General features: G+C 37.4%; 1 protein-coding gene across 5 annotated transcripts in view; it reads left to right on the top strand.

The window, feature by feature from the left end:
- Positions 1-22,397, top strand: part of TMTC4 (transmembrane O-mannosyltransferase targeting cadherins 4) — a 60,545-nt gene extending 38,148 nt beyond the window's left edge. For 3 of the 5 annotated variants that reach the window (XM_037376321.1, XM_037376318.1, XM_037376319.1), the window contains 9 exons: positions 353-524; positions 609-740; positions 8,245-8,324; positions 8,497-8,604; positions 8,727-8,868; positions 9,531-9,645; positions 10,144-10,256; positions 16,807-16,876; positions 17,392-22,397. In XM_037376321.1, the coding sequence (XP_037232218.1) occupies positions 353-524; positions 609-740; positions 8,245-8,324; positions 8,497-8,604; positions 8,727-8,868; positions 9,531-9,645; positions 10,144-10,256; positions 16,807-16,876; positions 17,392-17,543 (1,084 nt within the window). In that variant the 3' untranslated portion in view covers positions 17,544-22,397. Of the gene's footprint in view, positions 1-352; positions 525-608; positions 741-8,244; positions 8,325-8,496; positions 8,605-8,726; positions 8,869-9,530; positions 9,646-10,143; positions 10,257-16,806; positions 16,877-17,391 lie in introns of those variants that run through there. The other 2 variants (XM_037376320.1, XM_037376322.1) reach the window with 2 other exon arrangements.
- The last annotated feature ends 423 nt before the right edge of the window (positions 22,398-22,820 follow it).

Raw genomic sequence — 22,820 nt, 5'->3', positions numbered from 1 at the left:
CTTACTGGTTCCAAAAATAGACAGGTAGCTTTTTACCATTACTTTTTCTGCCAGTGTATTTTAAATAGGAATTATGTAATTAATGTGTAATGAGGCTGTTTTCTGGCCTGGAAGCATGAACATTGTTTTTCTGGAAATTATAGCTAGGATTTTGAAAGTCCCTGATGGAATGCAGTGTCAAAACCACTGAAATTTAAGCTGATTTTGTTACTAGCTCTCAAAGGCTGCTTTTGAATGCCCTGTTCCATACACACATCCTTATACAATGTTTAAATGAAGTTTATATGTTAAGTGGAAAAGATACTTTTGTTAAGATTTGTGGTTAATTTGAGAATCTGTTTCTTGTTTGCAGAATTCTTACACTGGGACTTGGATTTCTTATTATCCCTTTTCTTCCTGCAAGTAATCTGTTCTTCCGAGTAGGATTTGTTATTGCAGAGAGAGTCATCTACCTCCCCAGTATTGGATATTGTATTCTGTTTACATATGGATTTAGTCTCTTGAGTAAGCAAGCCAAGAAAAAGGTACCATCAAAACAATCAGTAACGTTGATGGTGAAGTGCTTCAATTGAATGGTTTGTTTCTTAACTTGGCTCTCTTTCCTTAAGAAAATTCTCACTGTGGCAGTACTTGGAATCTTGTTGATAAATGTTATGCGCTGTGCGCTCCGCAGCAGTCAGTGGAGGTCAGAAGAACAGCTTTTTAGGAGTGCACTGTCTGTGTGCCCTCTGAATGCAAAAGTAAGTCACTTGTGGACTTTTTTCTTTTCTTTTCTTTTTTTTTTTTTTTTAAGTGTTTTGAAATGTGAGATGCAGAAGGTGTTATGCATAGTTAATACATTGTGGTACAATGTTATTCACAGTATTGCTTGGTGAAAGAATATGGCATTGACATGTCAGACACCTAAATTAGAGTGGTAGCATAGTTAAAATACCAGACAGTGCAAATTACAATATTGTAATTCAGAACTTGGAGGGTGGGAGTGGAGTGGGGAGGGAGGAGGAGGAATACACTTCAGTAAAGGCATCCAGTCAAATTGGAAGTACAGCTAATAAAATCTACTAAAACAATTGTGCATATAATTGCAAGTTATTACAATAAAATACAAAAAAATAAAGTAAGTTGTAGGAATGTGTTCACCTGAATAATGCCTGTGTGATATTTTCAGAATCCTTTTTGTGTACCTTCCAGTGATATATATAGCTAACACAGCTAAGGGGCAAAGCAGCATATCCATCAGGGTAAAATCTTTGCTCCCGCTTCCGCTCTTTTACAGCGGCTGAATGGGCTAGAGTATTCAGACATGGGCACTAAGGAAAACTGCAATATTCCCTCCAAAGTCTTAGTGAAGGAACAAGTGAGAGGGTGGGACTGGACAGGATGTTTCACCGAGCTGAACACCAGTGTTTGGCATAGTAGACTGAATCCAGCCTGCTAATAGAGGTGACCTCCGCAGCAGCCCTTTGATAGCTGAGACTGTGATCTATTGGAGCATACCACAGAGCTCTGATGTTGTCTGAATTTTACAAGAGATTCTCTTTGAAGAGCCTAGGAACAGGAAGGTGCAGCTTGTCAATGAAAATACATTGATGTTTTAAAAGAGTAGGTTTCTGTAATCTAAAGTGGTATCTAGATAATACAGATCAAGACAGATTTTAAAAAGCAACCTGTGAATGCTCAACTTTCTTTGCAAAGAGAATTATATGCTTTGTATTCCAGTAGATACTAATATGCAGCAGTGAGCTGTAAAAAACATTTATGGCCAGTATTTACAACATGATGGTGTCTTTCAATAATCTTGGATTTCAGTACATAGAAAAAGAGCTGTTGTATTTTGTGGCAGTGGTAAGCAACCATCTTCTTTTTAATGATGACCTCAGTATATCTTGTTTTCTGGATGACAAGTGCATACTATAAATGGAGCAAATGCAATCTGTTTCTTTGTGTGTAACTCCATCCATCTGCCATGGTAAGAGTGCTTTAGACAGATCCACACTCTTTGCCTGTGCTCTAAGCTCCTTGGACTCAAGCCATGTCTGCCTGGGAAGCTGTGTGGCTGTGTTCGCACAGTGCTGTGCTTGAGCCGATAAGCTGTGTGCAAGCTACTGAACTAATGCAGCTGGTTCAAAGCCAATGAGTGTACAGGGAAAATGAGCTTGTGTTTGTCAACATTGGGCCATGTAGACATGCCTGAGCTGTATTGCTGCTAGTGACAGCTTGTGCAAATGGAAAGTGCGGTGATGTGAACAGGGAGGGTTTTGTAGGCTCGCATTCCAATTTTGCTGAAGGAGTAACTTTGAAGTCACAATAGTAGGGATCTTTTCTAGGCAACAGCATTAGAGAGTCCATGTATAAGAGCCAGTCTTTTTTTTTTTTTTTTTTTTTTTCTTTATGGACTCAGCTATATTTACTCAATTTGTCACAAGGTAAATGTAAGAATTGGAACTAGGTTCTGTTCTGATCTTCTGTTGTTGTCTTGAAATCGCAGGCTTCCTTTAAAAATTACTCCACAGGACTTTATTTCAGTGGCCCATTTATTTCAGTGGGAGGTTGATGCAGACCAAAAGATAAAATGCAGATAATAACTTTTTCCTGTTGTTTTTGGAACATCTTTAATATGTGTAATGTGATCATGCTTTACTTCCCTTATGTAGCAGCATTCCAGAATCTCCAGTTGTCTCCCAAATAGCAACAAAAGCTGCAGCTCCTCATTCAGGTTTTGTGGTACAGGTCTCTTCAATTCCAAATTGTCTGTATGTGAGCAGCGTACAGTAAACTTACCTTAATGCTAAGTAACAAGTAGTTACAGCACTGCCATCTCTAATTTCAGGACTCATTTTCTTTAAACATCTCTTTAGATGGAGGTGTGGAAACTGCATTAAATCAGATTGTCTGGTGGCATACTAGTGAATCTGCCCCCTTGAGTGACGGATGCATCTAGCTCAAGAGGATGAAATTTAGGATCAGCTTTGATAAACATTGCCTAGTGATTTTAAAACTTATAGGAAATGAGCAGGTACTATAATGAAGTTATAAAAATTTTTACTTTAAAAAAAAAGGTTTATAATACAGATTTTTAAATATTTTAAATATTTTTGAAATTATTTTAAAAGTTATTTATTGTAAATATTTTAAATATATATGTTATATGGTTTGGTTTTTTAGTTTTTTTAAGGAGCAAGAGAGAAGCATGTTACAGATCTTGGTTAAACATGTCCAGGAATATGTCACACATTTGAACTTGCATGGTCCTGCAGTTAGGTTGGTTTCAAAGGTTGTTAGGCTGAAACAGTATACATTTTGATTACATTTGGCAGTATTTTTCTTAGCTGAACAGAAGGTCCATGTGTATTGATTCTATTTCCTCTTACCACCTTTTTTCATACCGTATAGACTTAATTCCTGGAGCTCATTAGTGACATACACTAGTATGAGTTAGAACCAGGCCTGTGGTGTTTCTACTAAGGCAAATTTTGTGAACAATTATAGAGACTGTTTTCTGCTGATATGTTGATTATATGTTACAGGTAGTTTATGAATGTGGAATATTTCAGTGCTGCTGGCTTAAAAGGCTCACTGGATCCAATTTTGTGTCTTTACATTTGACGTTATGTTGCAAGTATATCCTGGAGTGCTTTGTTGAAGTGCTGAAATATCTAATTACAGGCTATGATAAAAGCATAACTACTCTTTCACCGTATCAGACTGCTGGCTTTGGTTTATTCCTTAGCTTCAGACATCTAAATCTGAGCAAGTCATCTGGGCTACTTTTATAACTGGGGAGGAGAAGCTGTCCCTTTTAGCACATGGTTCATCATCACCTTGGACTAAATGACTGACATAGGCCAGAAGGACTGCACCCTAGATCTGTATGTTTCCTTCCACTGATGATAAAAGGAAGTCCTGACAACTAGAGCAGATGTGGATACATAAGGTTGTGTGAGATTTTGCCTTTGCCCTACGGCTGTTCACAATTTCTTGACATTGCTGTATCGCTTTTCACCTTCTGAGGTCATTATGCATTGTTTCTTTTAATTTTAAAGATTATTCCCAAAAATGCTCATTTGACTGCCTTTTTTTGCTGTTTGAAGTGTTGGCACTGTTGGAAGTGCCAGGTTTTCTTGGCTTTTAGCAAAGCCGTGTCAGTTTTTAAGAATCCAGAGATGCCCTGTGTTTCTGGATGACTTCCTCTGATTATCTAAATAAAATTTGCAATTGCATTGTTAAATACATGGGAAATAGCCACCATTTTTCTTTTCCTAGATTTGAAATAAATTAAATGATTGTAAATCACTAACATTCTGTATGTAATCTCTGTGGTCTCCTTGCTACTGGCTTTTCTCTAAAGGATAGAAAAGAACCCGTTTCAGTAGCAACTTTTCTGCAATGATAAGTAAGGAAGTTGCAGTACGACAAAATGTGTTACTAATCAGTCTGCCTTGACATACATACTAAGGGTAGTAACTTTGTACTTGATCCTTTGACAAACTTGTAATAATTACAGTTTGCCTAAAGACAAGCTATGCTAATACTGAAAATGTACAACAGTTTGTGAGATTACCTTTCATACTTTCTTAAAAGGTCTTGTAAAACCTCTTTGTAACAGAACAAGATTTAGTGCTTTTTAAGGATTTATGAAGCTGATCTAGAGAGCATTTCCATTAGATATTAAGACATTTTTTTTCTGTGCTATATATTAAAAGGGGAATTTACCTTTTTACCTACCAAATTCTTCTGCAGAATTTACCTTAAGTACTGTGGCCTGTGTTTATAGAGGCTATCTGCAGTGTTTTCCCACACGGATACCATTTTAGATGTCAATTTTTTTGTATACAAGCATAGTCATGAAGAAGAACCTTTAGACAACATTAGCTGCACAAACAAAATGTGAAGATTATTTTAAAAACAGAATTTCAGTAGTAGAAAAAATTGTTTGAAATAAGCTGGCATTGAACAGAAGCATCTGCACATTTCTGTAGAAATTTTGACATCTGTGCTTTGCTTCCATCCTTCTCAGCAAATGTTAATATTTGCTGAAAGGGTGATTATAAGCAGCTAGAAGAGACAATAAAATAGTTTATAATAGTAGTGCTCCTGCTGAGGGCGTTTACCTCCTAAAAGATGATACTACATTTCAGTTTCTTCCTACGTTGATTTGAAGAAGATTAAAAAAACCAACCACCAAACTAAAAAATCAGTTTGACAGTAATTTTGCTTTTTTACAGGAAAATATTTTTTTTCCTCTCTTGCTCATTTAAATGTACCTATACATTTAAGCACTTAAGAGTTTAAGCACTATGTATGTCTAACATAGAATAATATACAGGGCTTTTGCTCTTTTACACTGGTTTCTTAGGCCAATTGAGGTGTTGCAAACAGACAAACGCATAGAGCCAATTCTTTGGCTAGGCTATGGTGCCATGCTTATGTTAACTTTAAACAGCACATGTCTGGTAAGATCAACTAGGTTCCACCCTAGGGTATTTTTACCTAATTGCCTTGATTTTGGAGAATACTGTGTTGCTATGCGTCCCTGAGAAATAGCTCCTTTTAGAGCTATTACTGTAAATTACCTGGTTAGGGTTGATAAAGGAGCATGTGGGCATAATGGAATACATAACTCTAGTTGATATATATCTTCAGTCATTTAATAATGAAATGCCGTGTCTGCTCTTAAATGTTTGATTAGGAAAGGAAAATCTTCCCTCCATACTATATTTGTGGTAGGCTGAGGAGTTCTTTTGGTACATTTGTTTTAGTTTTTCTTCTCTTCCCTTCTTCTCTGTCACCACCATATTCAGAGGAACTAAAGCTACAATTTCACTTGAAGGGAAGTTAGGAAACCTACATGTAACAAGGAGCTCTTCATTTTCCGGGGGTATTATAGAGAAACGTAGTTTCCTTTCATGAGAAGCTTTATCTGAGGACAGAAAAAATACACCATCAAAAATGCTAATAGTTTATTTAAATGATTTTGCTATTGGTTTTAATAGACTATAGTACATATTTTTAGTTCACAAGATGGACAGGTAAACTTAATATTTTATTTAATGTTTTGACTTAAGAGAATTGATAATCTATCAGATTTCTGCAGTCTGCACAATTCTGTTACATGAGAAAAATATTCTTGCTGCTGTTGCTTTTGAGATAGAAATGGATATGAAGAAGATACATGTTTTAAAAAACTGAGAAAAATAGAAAGTGAAATGCAGACTGTTTCCTAACATAAGACTGCTGATGTTAAACACTGAATGGTTGGTGTATACCAAGTCTTTTCTCATATGTTCTGTCCCTAGTCTTTTAATTTTTCAGTAATGCTTATGACTTTTGTAAAACATAAAAATAAAAAAGACTTTTGTAAAGCTTCTTGAAAGAAATTGAATCAGTTGAAATGTAATCTTGTTTGCTGATATTGAAGTGTGAAGTCAGGTATTTTGAGGGCTAATATGTGTTATTGAGTGAAATCTTTTCTTATTTCTTCTGTTTTGCCACAATTTATCTTTTGTCTGGAAAAACAGCAAAGTTTAGTAACCTCATTTCCTCAGAATAAATTTTGAGTCTGTAAAGTTCAGCATATATAATTAGAGCAATCCAGTTTGGTAAGAACTTTATTATAGTGTGCTGAAAATTTTCTGGAAGAGATATATAAATAAATTCAGTCCTAAGAAACATTTTACTGTAATGATTCCTGAGAAAACAATGCTATTCTGCCTTTTTCTTTCCTTATTTTTTTTCCCCACAGTCACTTAGGAATGGCTATGTCTTGATATAAATGTATCATTCCATTGCTTTGTTGGCATGGGCCTTGTCATATTTTTATGAATGTACAATGGAAGTGCCTGGATATTTTTTTTTCTTGGAAGCTGTGCTAGAAGTGCTTTTATGGGATGCTGAAATTGTGTGCTATTTTATGTCTTACAGTTTGAGGAGCTGCTTCTGTGTATGCTTAGTAAGCTTTGCTCTCTGTAAAACCAGTAACCAGTGAAACTACTTTTTCACTCATTCTAGAAAGCACGGAAAATGTTCTCAACTTTATTTGTGGATGGTATGTTACTGCATAGTCACAATCATATAGAGATAGAATCCAACGATTAAATACCCTAACAGTTGAGTTCGAACAAAATTATGTGTGCTGGATCAATAGGTCTTGGGTATTCTGCCAATTAATTTGATGGATATATAAGATAAAATCCTTTTTTGACTGTAGGAGGTGAATTAGAGTTATCTAAATGAATTACAAACCTATCTTTTTGTACTTTAATCAGAAGTAATTCCTGCATAGTGTTTTTTGAAATTATTTGAATTAGATTTTCAAAGTATGGAAGAAATTACAATGTGTGTTTGTTTTAGATGAAGTATATATAATTTGTTTTCAAATAGTGAGGTCATCTAAATAATGAGTTCTGATCTAGTTGCTGAGAAATCTATTTTCAGGAGTCTGTACTCACAGTACTTTTCTGTTTTTTCTGACATCGTCTTCTGAGATTTGTCTTAAAGTAGCATTTGAGATGTCTTCCAACTCAGATGTCATGAAGTGTATTTATTCCTATCTAGTCCTTGCCTAAGTTCAGATAATGCATTTTCTTCCCTGTAGCCATATGTGAAAACTCTAGACCCATCCTTCATTCTCCCATTTTTAACAGGCAAGGACTCCAACATTTTGCTATGCACATTATTTCTATTTTAGAAATGTTCTTTTATGTATTTTTATCCCAAGACAATAATAGTATGTGTGTGATACTTTTTTGTTTGTTTTCGAAATTTGGAGCTTAGTTTTCCTGTTTCTTCTAGTATATGCTATAGTGAAAGCAAAGTTTAATCAACACTTACATTGCTGTAGTGTTTCTTCTGCTATGGTGGATTTGATTTGAGTCAGACTTTCTCTTATATATCTAACACATAAATGAAATGAAGAACAGGAGGTCTCCATATTAAAAAGTCTTGTGGAAGGTGTGGTGGGCTCATTTGTAAAATCAAGAAGTGATTCTTGATTTTTAAGATATTTAAGAATCTTTCTTAAATAGCTGAAACAGGTAATCTGATTTATTAATTTATTCCTCATATTTTGTCTTGCTGTCTTCATTGTATATGTTGTCCAGTCTTAAGTACCCACCAACAACAAAAGCCAGCATTGAATGATGCAAGTGGGGACTGTTTCTATTTGGAGTAAGAATTTTTAGCAACTTGGCTCCACAAAATATCTGACTGTATAGCAGCTGGTAGAATGTTCATCTGTGTTTTCAGGTGCACTACAATGTTGGCAAAAACCTGGCTGACAAAGGAAATCAAAGTGCTGCAATCAAATACTACAGAGAAGCTGTAAGGTATTTGGAATTTTACTGCTTTAATGATCTATGCTAAAATTGCTTTCATGTTTAACATGAAGAAAATGCTTAGGTCTTCATTTTCATGATCTGCAGCATTGCAAGAGCTAGCGATTTGCATAGTAATACATGTCCTATACATAATAATAATCTCTTAAAATTTAAATTTTAGGTTGAATCCTAAATATGTACATGCCATGAACAACCTTGGAAATATTCTGAAAGAAAGAAATGAGCTTCAAGAAGCAGAGGAGTTGCTGTCTTTGGCTGTACAAATACAGTATGTTTAGAACAATGCTAATCAGTGTTTTGCAACAACTGAGCAGAAATTATGCAATAGGATCTTGTGTTCCAAATGGTCAGTTGTCCTCTCTCATGTTTTTTTTTTCCCAATTTGCCCAGGCCTGATTTTGCTGCTGCGTGGATGAATCTAGGAATAGTACAGAACAGTTTAAGAAGGTTTGAAGAAGCAGAGCAAAGCTACTGGACAGCAATTAAACACAGGAAAAAATATCCAGATTGTTACTACAATTTAGGGCGGTTGGTAAGTGCTTTTGAATAAATTATAGACATGACAGGAATCTGTGTGTGTATGTATATATATAAATTCTGCTATCCTGTTAAATGTTGATAGTTATTCCAGTTTGCTTGGTTTGTAGTTCAGGGTGATTTCATATTTTTGGTAGCTTTTCCTATTGCTTTCGCATTATACTTGTTTCCATACAACCTTTGGTAGTCCTACTTTTTCATTTGAAGAGGTATAAACAAAAATATATTGTGGTCTTTTTTGTTCAAGAGAGATTAATAATTTCGCAATATCAGACTGTTTTGCAATCATTGCTATGCTGTTAGGTAGTATAACTATGCCAAAAAACCTCCATTTAGATTTTGCAAATATTTATATAAAGTAATTATTTATTCTTTTGTGTAGATTTCTAAATTGTATGCTGATTTTCCTCCTTATCCTATTGGTACATGCATATTTGAAAACAAGTCTGGCTTTCAGAGAAAAGCAGGGTAAAAATAGTATATAGCACTCTATCCTCCATACTACCATAGTACTCTTTTTACATTTCTTATTTTTGTCTATAAAAACAAGTTATGCTAGAAAGATATGAGACATTAACAACTCTTTGGTGTCTTTAGTGCATGATAGGAAAGTAAAGCAAATCAGAGTGAAATTACTGGGGTTTTCTTCCTTTTTAGTATGCAGATTTGAATCGCCATATAGATGCATTGAATGCATGGAGGAATGCCACAGTTCTGAAACCAGAGCATAGTTTGGCTTGGAACAATATGATTATATTGCTTGATAACACAGGTATAAGCCTATTTGAATGTTTTAATGAATAATTCAGTGTCTAGCAAAACTGAAAGCTTTATCTTTATTTACCTAAAAGGACTTCTGCCTCTTCTTTGGCTACCCAGAATCTCTCTATAAATATACAAATCCCTTCTGATTCAGTGGTTTTAAAGCATCACTTGAAATCCAGCCCATAAATTGATTTTCTGATCCTTATTTGAAATGCTATCGTTGTGCAAGCATGTTTCTACTGAAGTTTGTATAGACCAAACTTCAGAAGTTTTGAATCTTTGCTTTGTTGCTCTTCTGAAGTTCTTACCTGTTGAAAACAAAATGGAGGTTTCCTGTTGTCTTATTCTGTGGGATTTGACATGTGTGTGTGAGAGAGATACCTGGTTTTCTTTAGAAATACATGTAGTCAGCTATTTATACAATATTCGTGCTTGCAGCATGAAAAGTATCTAATAAGACTGTGTTAAAAGATGTCTTCTCTTTTTCCACTGCATGGGCTCCCAGGCAATCTAGCTCAAGCAGAAGCAGTTGGAAGAGAGGCCCTGGAATTGATACCTAATGATCATTCACTTATGTTTTCATTGGCAAATGTACTGGGGAAATCGCAAAAATATAAGGTAGGTAACTAGAGCTTTCTGAGTGCTGGGTTTTGGGTTTGTTTGGTGGGTTTTTTTCCTTTTTAAGCTTTACGTAAATGTTTCATAGAAAGTGGTTGAGGAGGTCATCGTGGACTATGACTTGGATAATCAGGTTTCAATGCCCATTTCTGTCCCAGTATTGCTGTGTGATTCTGGCCTAAGTTCATCCCACCTTATTTTAGATGCCTGCATTATGAATGTTGCTGCCCTAAACGATGTCAGTGGTCAGTGGAGAGGAATAGGCTCTTAAGCACACTAGAGGGCAGTTAGGGTCTTGTATTGCTTCCCTGCCGGTAGAGAGAGCCTGCTCTGATTTAGACGCTTTGGTTCAGGAACTAAAATTAGATGTGAGATGCTAGTCCTTGTGCTTTCGGTATGTAAAGGCAGCAAGATTTACCATTACCCAATATGAATTGTAGCCTCTTTGCTTCTGACACTGTCTAGAATAGATATATATAGATTTTGCTAACCCCAGACTGAGGATGAGGTACTTGGGTAATCTCAGAATACTTTGAGTAAAAGTCCATGCGTCGAGCAATGTATTGAACTTCCTCTTGGATGCAGTGGACCAGCCTGCGAGTGGTACCTCAGCATTACCTACTTATATTTACAAGTAGTAGTGGTAAATCTAATGGAACTGATGAGAATGAGCTCTTTTCAAAAAGGAATTGTATGAGCTGTTAGAGAATAAATCATACACAGTTAATATATTTAGTTGTTTTAATTGACTCTATAGTCACTGATTTATGTATGTGATGGGGACAAATTAATGATCAAGGAAGTTTTTCATATTCCTCAGAAAAACATTTACTGAACTCTGGCTTTCGGGGGTTTTATGGCTTTCTGAGTAGTGATGTTAGCAGCACCGAAGGAACATCCTCAGTATACACCAAGTAAGAAGATTTCATGAGGTGAAACTTCTCAGAATAGACACATTTTTCCACAGGTTACTATGTCCACTTAAATTGCTACAGTCATATTCAGCTGCGCAGTCATGACCTTGTCCACATGTGAAGCCAGGGCCTGTGACAACCCAGCACTTGCTTTTATTTGTGTTAATGATGCTATTAGATGCTCCATTACTGTTTCTGTAGACTGGATGTAGACCTTTTTCTCTATATGCTCTATTTCTTTTCTCTCTCTGCCTAAGACTGTTATAAAATATATGTTTTAGATTAGTTTAATAAAGTTCCAGAAGGATACAAATTTATATCCAGAACATATAAGGGATGAGATTATAGAGGAGGTAATTGCTAGCATTATTTTGGTGAGTCATGACTGTGAAAGAGTAGAGAATTGTATAGTTATTCATCAAGAGCAGAATGCAGCATGACAGAATAAAGAGCATTTATAAGGAAATAAGTAGGAAAAATAAGTTGAAAACAAGCTATGAAACTTCTCCAGGTGTAGGAGAAACAAGTCTGTCTTGGTGGATTTAAAAAATAAAAAGGAGGTAGTGATTTTGATTGCTAGCTCTGAAAGGTCATTTTGCTGCAGGGGAATGTGTTGGAGACAAAGTAGAAATGATAGTAGAGGAAAGTGAAGCTTTCAAGTCAGCATCCTGAAAAAAGCAGAAGGAGCAGTGGAGCCCGCAGAAGAAAGCAGGGAGCCAGTGAGTGTTTTAATAGTTCAGTATGGAGTAGTAGGTTTGCACAGAGCAAAAGGACTGAACTAGTCACTTGAAACTGATGGGTTATAACAGGGAGAGCAAATTAAGGGAACTGGAAAGTGGACTTACTTAGAAAAGGTTATGATCTCAGCAACTGTATTTTGCATCACCTGGAAAGAGGAGATACAGAGTTTTTTAAATGGGAGAATGCTAAAAGACTTATAAAAAGCACGGGAAAGTCAGATTTCTTGTCTGCCCCCATGCCATGTAAAAACATAGAAATGGATGGCGCTCTAAGGATTTTTATTGAGTGTTTGGGATGGGGAGAAGGAGGGGGAGGGTAAAGACTGTCAAGGTGATGGAGGTAATATTCAGAGGGCTGCCTGGCTGTATCTGATGTGTTGTATAACCTCAGGCATTTCATTTATTAGGTTACGTGTTATGTGTCTGTATAAAAGTTGTTACTGTATTGGCTCAGTTGCCATAAAGTAAGATTTGTCCTGGGTTTTTTGTTATCTCTTGAAAGCATGTAGTAATCAGAGTCGAAAAGGTTTTACTATGTTAAGAGAGATTTCCTTCCAATAAGCACACAGTATTCTTCAGTTTCAAATGCACTTTGATTTTCAGCAGAAGATGGTTTTGCTAAGTGACTGAAAAAAACCCTAACCCTTTATTTCTGTTTGTATCTACTCATGAATTATTTATTGTTCCAGAAACAAAAGCACATAAAGGATGGGTTGTTTTGGTGGGGTTGTTTTGTTTTTTAATTAACATCTGTTATACCAAGTTAGAGTTTTCCTTTAAATTCTTGTTCTTGTCACAATGGATGAAGAACCAAGCTATCCTTAGTTCTTTGAAAATGTATGCTGTATTTTTGTTATGTATACATCCATGCTTTTTCTGTAAAAAGTACAATAAATTGAAACCATTCAGCATTTTTTATATTTGAAATAAAGCCAGACTACAGTTTTGTGCTGTTGGCCTTGGCAGCAGATGGAATGCAGTGTGCTTACCCAAAGCCTTCGCTATATGTAGTGTGCAAGTTTCTTGGCAAGACTTAAAGATTTGGCAAGATACAGCAATTTGAAATATCACTGCTGTACTGGAATGTATATTTACTCCATATATCTGTAGTAATATGAATATGATGCACCTCAAATAGCCTTTAATCAGCCAGTATGTTTCTACTAGCTGCTGAGCAAAGTAGTGGCAATAAAAGTGTTTTCAGCATGTAGTTGAAGATCCATGGTAATGGCAGCCAACTGTGAGAATCTATTTCATTAAATTTTCTGGGAATGCATTGCACATATTGTCCCATCATGCTTCAGTTAAAGGGTGAGTCTATACATTTAGGTATTTTTTTCCTTTATGTAGGTGGCAACTTTTAGGCATAAGACTGAATTAATTGGACAACACATCATTCACTTTGCTGTTAACCTGCCCAGTGAAGAAAGCAGATATTTACTTACTAGATCAAAATACTAAAATTTGCAGGGGGAAAAACACAACTTTGTAGGACTTCTGATAACTACATGCTTTCAAGTGCCAATCCACTGTTATTTTTAGGCTTGGATGGTGGCATGAAATGAGGAGGTTATCTTGCAACACCACTAGGCTTGCCAAATGTTTGAGTCTCAGTGTGTTTCTTAGGTGACTGAGTTATAATCATATTATAATTTTGACTGGAAAGGACATCTAGAGGTCATCTAGTCCAACCTTTGACCCAAACAGGGCAATCACCAGCTGAATCTTGAACATCTGTATGGATGGAGATTCTAAATCCTCTCTGGACAGTCTTCCAGTGCTTGACCCACCCTTATGGTAAAAAAAAAAAAAAAAAGTTTCCTTTTATCTAATTGGAATTTCTCATATGCCAGCTTGCATCCATTGTGACTCATCCCATCTCACAGACTTGTGAGAAGGGTCTGTCTCCATCTTCTCTGTATCATCTGATCAAGTAGTTGTAGATAGCAATAAGGTCTACCCTTCATCATCTTTTGAAGACTGAAGAGATCCAGTTCTTTCAGCCGCTTTGTGTGCATCTTGTGCTCTAGCCCCTAACCATCTTGGTGGCTGTCAGCTGGACTCACTAAAGTATGTTCATGTCTGTCTTGTAATGGAGGGCCCCAACAAAAACACATACTCCAGACGTGGTCTCACAAGTGCTAACAGAGGAGAAAGATTACTTCCCTGGACCTGCTGGCTGTACTGCTACTTAATACAGCCCAAGATGTGGTTGGTTATCCTTGCTGTGAGGGTGTGCTGGTGGGTTTTATTCAGTTTGCTGTCTTACCAGGCCCACCAGATCCATTTCTATAGAGCTGTTCCCTAGACAGTTGCCTCCCAGCCTTTACTTTTGTGTGGGGTTATCCTATCCCAGATACAGGACTTTGCATTTACTCCTGTAGAATTTCGTGAGATTCCTGCAGTCCAGTCCTGTTCAACATCTTCATTACTGATCTGGGTGATGGGGAAGAGTGTACCCTCAGCCAGTTTGCAGATGACACAGAACTGAGAGGAGTGGCTGATATACCAGCGGGTCATGATGCCATCCAGAGGGACCTAAACAGGTTGAGGAAATGGGTTGGTAGGAAACTCATGCAGTTCAACAAGGGGAAGTGCAAAGCCTTGCAGCTGGAGGGGAACAACCCCAGGACAGTATATGCTGGGAGCCACCCAGCTGGAGAGGAGCTTGGCAGAAAAGTACTTGAGTATCATGGTGAATACCAGAATCATTGAACATGAACCAGCAATGTGTCCTTGCAGCAAAGAAGGCTAACGGTATCCTGGGTTGTGTTAGGAGTGTTACCAGCAGGTTGAAGGAGGTGATCCTCTCTGCTGGTGAGTCCTCACCTGGAGTCCTGTGTCCAGTTCCCAGAGAGCCATGGACATACTGGGAAGAACCCAGCAAAGGGCCACAAAGATGATGAAGGGACTAGAGCATATTTCCTATGGGGAAAGGTTGAGCCTGGAGCAGAGAAGTCTCAGGGAGAAGATCGTATATAAACACCTGAAGGGGGATGCAAAGAGGATGGAGCCAGGCACTTTTCAGTGGTGCTGAGTGACAGGACAAGAAGCAATGGACCAAAACCAAAACAAGGGATGTTCCCTCTGTTCATCATGAAACAGGTTTTTATTGTGACTGTGACCAAACACACTGGCACAGGTTGCCCAGAGATAATGCGGAGTCTCCATCCTTGGAGATGCTTCCTGGACATGGCCCTGGGCAGCTGTACCTGCTTGAGCGGGGAGGCTGGGCCAGATGACCTCCAGACGTCCATTCCATCCTCAACCATTCTGTGATTCCTGCTAGTCCGTTTCTCTGTCCAGTCCAGGTCCCTCTGAATAGCAACTCTCCCCTCTAGTATATTGACCACTCCCTTCTCTTAGGTGCTATCAGTAAAGTTTTTGAAAGTGCAGTTGGTCCCACCATCCAAAACATTAATGAAGACACTGAATATTATGGGTTTCAGAGAGACCACTGTATCCAGGAACTTAGTAGTCTGGGTATGAGAATACTGGACCTGCTGCCTATGCCAGTGAAAAGCAATGCTAAAATTTGCACTATGGACTCATATACTCCCTGAATTTCCAGACATCTTGTTCCCTTCTTCACTCCTATCCAAGTATCAGCAAAAGTATTTGTTGAGAACCCTAGGGTTTGTAATTTCCTTGACCTGAGAAGATGAAGCTAATGCTTTGAAAGGAGCATGTAGTTTGGGTTCGAATTTGGACATACCAGGAAGCTCTTAAGTAACTCAAAGTTGAGTGACTCAATCTTGACATCAGAAATTTCTTGTCTGCCTGAGGGACCTTTACAGAGACTTACTTCATGCTTCACATAAGAAGATGGTGGAACCAAAAATCTAGCTGACAGGTTTTCTTTTTCAGTAGAGCCCGTGTTGTGTTTTGTGGATGTAAGTAATAAAAGCTTAGTACAAAGGAAAGGCCTTTTCCCCAGGTTATTGTTCTCACGTACCTCAGACAGCAAGTATGTGCATTCAGACGGAAACCTTGCCACATGGAGGTAGTTTTATCTTCAGGTCATTTGCATTGAAACTGAATAGGCAACTTTCCCTAAAACATAGCACAGCATAGAAATCTATATAAAATTCACTCTCTAAAATACCTAAACTTGCATTCAAGTGAGGAAATATGCTTCCTTTGGATTGGAGGGGTGTATCTTCTTAAACTTCTGCAGGAAATATGCTCTGAAACAAAGGTATCTATATTAGTAGCTAGTTTGGGAAAATCAAAATGTTTGCATTAAGAGGATAAATTTAGCTGTGAATTGTTCTCTGAATATTTGGTGAGAGAGCTCAGGTTTTCTAAGTCCTCAGATATCAACAGTCCTAAGAATAAACACCACAAGTTTGAGTATGGAAAAGAAAATTTTTTAAGTAACAGGCACGCAGCTACTCTTCATTGACAACCATGTCAAAAGATCTGTTTGGAAGGGGTGTACTGGAATGCCCCTATTTTAAATGATTAAAGTTGTTTTAAAGGGAAGGGTGCCTAAAAGCAGTTTGCTCAGACACTGAATTATATTATCTTTACCTTGGTTGAATAAGTCAGGAAAACTTCAGTAGCTAATGTTTGAAAATATTGTAACTAAGAATATAAAACAAACCCAAAACCAAACCAAACTGCTTTGCAAACTTCACTAGCGCTTAATAGCGCTCTGCTAAAATATCAGCTTGTGAAAGCATGGCACGCACTTGTACCATTATTACTGTTTTCTGGAGGCTGTAGCCACCTGAGCTACGGGATCACGCAGGCCCAGAATATATGCATAGTGGTATCATATAGATATGGCATAGTTCAGGAGGGGGTTTAATTACAATCTTGGGTAAATTTTGCATTATTTTATATACTGCAAGAGTAGACTGTCCTGTTGACTTGTTCTTCTAAATTATTCAGGAATCTGAAGCTTTGTTCCTCAAGGCAATTAAAGCCAATCCAAATGCTGCCAGTTATCATGGTAATTTGGGTAAGAGCCTTCCTAACTCTTATCAGCTGTGTTGTTTGTTTGCTTCATATTCATTGTGTTTAAAAAGAAAAAGCAATCTTGAGCTTTCTTCCTGCTGGGCAGATTTCTATTTTACTTCCTAGAAAAACTGCCAGCCAGAAGAACAGGGCACTAAACCAGAAAAGCTGTCACACGATATGACAGATCAAGAGGGCTGCACAATCCAGCCCAGAGGTAGCCGCACTTCAGTGTCTGCAAATTGGTTCATTTATGCTATGCTTGTAACCCACAATGAGCTCACCAGATAAGAGCTGCCATTTATGGCTGCAATGTAATTCATTCCTTCATCATTCCCATGCCAGTTCTGCTCCCAGGCTTTGCTCCTGCATTTGGCAACAGAACAAGCAGCTACTGTGTCACTAGCCAGCCAGAGACCCTCACTGGAAACAAATGCTTTAATGTTGTTTTCCAAGTGATTGGCAAGATTGCACTTTATTCAATGATGTTGCTAATGTATTTCCTCACTGATGTTCCAGCTGTGCTTTATCATCGCTGGGGGAATCTTGACTTGGCAAAGAAGCACTATGAAGTCTCTCTGAAGCTTGATCCTATGGCACCTGGGACCAAGGAAAACTACAACCTGTTAAGAAGAAAACTGGAGCAATTGCAAAAGAAAAGCGGTGCCTGATGTTTCTTTTCAGGTTGTCCGTGCATGCTGTTTATGATTAATGTTACATGGGTACTTTTGACCATGTGAAGGATTCAGTCATTATTTCTCAAAAACAATAACACCACCAGCACCATACACTTGAATGCCCAATTATGCCCTCCTCCAGATCCTAACATTTCAGCGGAGGGATCATGTTATTTTATTCTTGAACTGCTTTTAAAGCCCCTTAGAACATTTTTATAGGTATATGAAAGCAATGCAGATGGAATTTCATAGATTTCACTTGTAATTTGATATCTTAATTTGACTTTTTAGTAGCAGGATGAATATCAGAAGGCAGTTTTATTTCTGAAAGTGATTCTTTAAAAAGTGTAATTTCCTGTTTAAATCCTGATCTTTTCAAGTATGAAGAATATCTGTCCATTTCAGTTTTATTACTGCCTTCTATTGCCGGTCCTGCAGAGCCAGTGGAAGGGTGGATTCTCTCCAGCTTTTGAGTTATGCCCTTGTTCTTGCTTCTGGCTCTACCCTGTGAAGTATCAGATTTGTACAGGAGTGAATGAGGACAAAGATTTGACCGTAAATATTTGTCAGCCCGTGTACTGCTGAGGTATGCTTGAGCAAAGAAAATACTCTCAGGTTAAGATGACAAGCAACAAAGGGAAAAGAAGTGTGACGCAGCAGTGGAGTCAGCTAGAGTTTCTGTTCTTGCAGGCAGCCTCATTTAGCGCAAACAGCTTGGGCACCAGTTCAGAATTGCTTTAGCTCCTGCAGGTCGGTGGTCTGAGTACAGTGTAGCAGCTACAGCAGCTAATTCCTGTGTTCTCAGGCATTTCAGTGCTTTCTGGTTTAAGGACATGATACCTTTCAGCCTCTATATTGCTGGTGAATAAGGAGAGAATTTCTGTGAAAAAGTTAACTGGGCAGAGGACCTGACCTTGGCTGTTGATGTATTAACTGGAAGGAACTCAGCTTCACCTTTGTCTCCCCTGGCTCATGTGTTTGCTGAAGCGGCAGTTAAATAAGCATAGCTGTTAATGCATAAACTGATTAGGTTGATATGGGATGATCAGAGTGGGTATACGTTGATACAATGTTACTTTTGAAAATGTGTTATGCTTTAATACATGTTTAAACTCTGGTTGTCCAGAGCTGTTTGTCTTGTGCTAGTATTTACATTCTTTCTTCAGGAGCTAGTCATATGTCTATTTATTTGTGGTGGGTTTTGTTTGGGTTTTTTTTAAGGTTGGAAGATTGCTGTTGGATGTTTACCTTTCTTTTCATATGCCTTTATTCTTTCCAGCCATGTCCTTCAGGAAGAAATTGATCAGTGCAGTATTTGTAGCTTTCCTAATTTGTCCAATGATTATTGTATAGGAGATTGTGTAATGTTCTGCATATACAACTCATATCAGTGTGGAACCATTTAAAGTGTTGGGGGAATGCCTGCCATAGGACAGGATGTTGCATGACCTTGCCATCTGACCATCATGTAACCATTCTACATATATCCTATGTTTTGAACCTACAATAGGATACTTTTACATTATAAATTTGCGTGGAAATGACAGTTGTTTCAAGAACCAAGTGTATCTACAGAGCACGCTGCAATACTGCAAAGCTACCAAAGCATCCTCTGACAAAGCTAGTTTAGGTACTACAAGTAGTGCGGCTACTTTAATGTAATATTCTTGTCAAACTAACTGTAAATATAGCTATTAAGAGTGTGGTAGTGTGGTGCTGTCCACAGGTTTGTCTTTGAATGAATTAATATGCCTACATTACATTGTATGTTGCCGTACTGATTTTAGTTGATGTACCAGAGACAGGTATTTGTGCTGTTGCAGTGCTCCTCTCCTGCAAGTATAGCCTGTTTTTCACCAGGACTCATTAATTCATATAGAGTACTAGGTTGATGCAGTTGTTTCCATTTCTTCTGTTTTTTCAGAACTTAGTTTCTGAATATATTTGCGGGATATAAACATGCTCTTTGATAAGTATCTGTACTGATCCAGCAGAACGCTGCACCAGTATGGCTAGTCATCTTCTAATAACCAGCATAGTTTAGTCTGTAGCAACTTTGCTACCTGAAACTTCCTGAAATAGATACACCCTTCAGTACAAAGAGCAGATTTTTGCAGCTTTCCATACATAGCCTAGTATTCATCAGATATAGAGAACACTTAGCTACTTCAGTTGTGAGGTGTTAAGAGTTGGAATCTGGCTGGATGAGCTAATTTATAGCAGAATATAAATGTGTCTAATATAATCAGGTCTTTTCTGTATATTTGGAATATGACATACTGAGTTTAAATTATTATTTTCATCATAAAGTTCACATGTATAGTTTTCCCTGTTGCTTGCCATATTAGCTTTACAAAAACCCAGTAGATCAATATTACATATGGGGTATGAATTCTCTCTAGGTCATTGTAAACCAAAGTTGTTGTAGGAATTTCTGTGTGGAAGTCAGTTTGTCTTTCTACTCAAGAGTCTTAGATGGAAGAGATATGCCAACAAATTGGATGTTTTGTTGGTATTTAAAAATGGTGTTTACTCTTCAAAACAGACAACATGATTTATTCTTGATTAGTTGTCTGGCTACCTGTATGTATTTTTCTGAGGGTTTGTTTTGTATCATTTTCAGTGCTATAGAAATTCAATGTGATTACTTATGTGATGGTTATAACAAGGATACACTTAGGTCTGAGTGTAATGTTGAGGCAGAATTAGGTTCAAAAGAAGCAAAAAACAAAACTGATATTTAATAAAAAAATCCTTGAGGCTTTCAAGAATGCTAAATATTTTTTTTTACTTTATTTTCAGAAACATTTTGAGAGTGCAAATAGTACAGTGTGTTTTATTAAAATTGTTATAATGTTAACATGCTGTTTGCTTTTTCATACCTCATAACTGACTCCTGGAATAGTACAGAACACACAACCTGGAAGAGACAAAGGTGAAAAAAAAGTGGGTTTGTATGTAGCTGTTGTTACATTGTCTGTTTTTCCACCATTTTTTCCCCACTTTACCTTTCCACCATTATTCCACCATAATTACAGAAGATTAAAGTTTCCTTCTTACCAGCTGGCCTGCTTGATTCTCTAGTGAAACTGAGGAAACCTGGATACCTTTTTTTTTTTTTTTTCTTCAAAGATTGCTTGTTCAAATACAGTTCTGAGGAGAGAAATACAGAATGATGCAGTGCACAGAATGGAGTCTGAAAAATATTCACAATGACTTCTATGGATGGCAATCTTTCTTCACCAAAAAACTTCCAGCGGAGTTCCCTAATTGCGTGTTTCTCTTGTGTTTAGACCAATACCATGTACATTAAGTTTTCTGTTATTTAATTTCATACTTGGGATTTAAACTTTGAAGATATGGGTTGTGCGTTTGTTTATGGACACTCAGAAATAAAAATCTTTAGTACTTTTGAATAGTTTGTTAAAAATATTGGGCCTATTCACTGCGAACTTGTTTCCTTCATATTTGAGATACCTGCATCTGAGCTATGCATCCTAGTTTCTTTGTATAGTCACTAGGGAAGAAAACAGGTAATCTGAAACATGACTCATGTACTAAAGAAAGCATCTTTAGGATGTAAGGTATCATATACTTGAAGCAGGTACTCCTTTTAATTAACTTCAAAGGATAACTAAGATGATCAGCTCATATATATGAAGAAAATCTCACTACTGCTTTCAGCTTAAGTAATCTGGTCCCATACACCTCCAGCATTCTCGTACATTATTTGCTCCGAGAACATTAAAAGACTAGCATTGAAGCAAATTGGCAGGAACTTGCCTTGAGAGTCACAGAGTTATAGTAGCTGGATGAGGGAATGGGATGAGACAAATTAAGAGAGCTTTGGTTTCTGCAGACAGTTAAATTTATGTGACTGATAAAGTATCCAAATGTCAAATCTACCTATGGAAACAGAAAATTCAGGTCCAGTTCGATTCATTGTTAGCTTGTCTAGGATGGCAATAAATAGTAACAGCTTTTTATTGAATTGACTTCTCGTGTCCTCCACTTTATTTTAAAAGCAATCCAAAGCAACTGTAAATTTGCAAAGGTGAGATTTTTTTTTCTTAAAGTCGCTATTTAAAGCTGTAGCTGTTATAACGTTAAATGTGATAGCGTATCCCATTTTATACAGTGAGATTTTTTAGTTTAAATATCTTAATATTTATTTGCTGGTTCCTGCTTGTTCCACATTCCATGTGAGCATAGGTACATTTACAAACCTATCATTACATGTAGATTCCCACATGATTCTTGACTTGGCCCTTTCACTGAACAATGCTTACTTCCACAGCTCTTGATACGACTCTACCAAATGTGTTTATGAGGGTATGATTAACTCAAAAAGACTAAAATTTGCTAGAAATAAAAGGGAGATCACGTGGTTGAATTTCTGCAACATAAATGCCAAAACTTGTGTCATGCACCACCATAAGCAGCAGGTACCACTGGGCACTTTAGGCAGTGTCCTGGGCTCCATCATAATGTGAAGTGGTTGTACATAGGTGTAATAGAAACACAGAAACTTGGACCCTGTGCTATAAGGAAAAAGGACCGTATATTGCAGCTCCAAAGAAGAGCCATGTGCATTGTGGCATGGGTGTTCGGTGTATGTCAGGTACATGTCAAGTGGTTCAGGGCTTTTAAAATTAAGTATTTTTGTTAGAAAATCCCTGCAGATATTGAAATTGGTAGTTTGCGATTGCTGTTGAACTTTTTTAATGTAGTGTTAATCATTTAGATTGCCATGGGTACGTTCCAATTAATTTCAGCTGAGCAAGAAGTAAATACATTTGTAATGGAGCGATGTAATAAATCTGCATTTTGCTATTGTTTTGCATAGATTTTAATTGTGATAATGCTTATTTTTGTAGTATGTTTTTATTTTGGGGGTCTGCTGGAAGCTAGGAAGAAAATCCAATGGGTGTGGTAGCCTGGTACTGTGATATACAGGAGGACATTCTTACCCTTAGAGTAACAGTTCAAAATCTTGATTCTGCACGAGTGTATTGATGTGGAATCCGTATGTCTAAAAAAAACCCAAAGTGATGGAATACCTGATTAATTCAACCTCTAAAACAAAATACGGAAGAAAGAAGAAAAGCAGGAGATGCTGCCTCAAACTGAGCAATCTTAACCCTGCTTTACAGGAGAATTATTGAACGCTAATTGTGTAGGAAAGGGAATAGTCTGTAACATGAGCACAGCCCGGCTTTCAGCGGACCGACTCGTGACGGAGGGGCTGGCGTCGAGGCACGGAGCAGAGCA

This window comes from Falco rusticolus, chromosome 2, assembly GCF_015220075.1.
Source record: "Falco rusticolus isolate bFalRus1 chromosome 2, bFalRus1.pri, whole genome shotgun sequence".
Taxonomy (NCBI): domain Eukaryota; kingdom Metazoa; phylum Chordata; class Aves; order Falconiformes; family Falconidae; genus Falco; species Falco rusticolus.
Note: the sequence above shows the minus strand (reverse complement) of the source record. Positions and strands in the feature narration are given on the sequence as shown.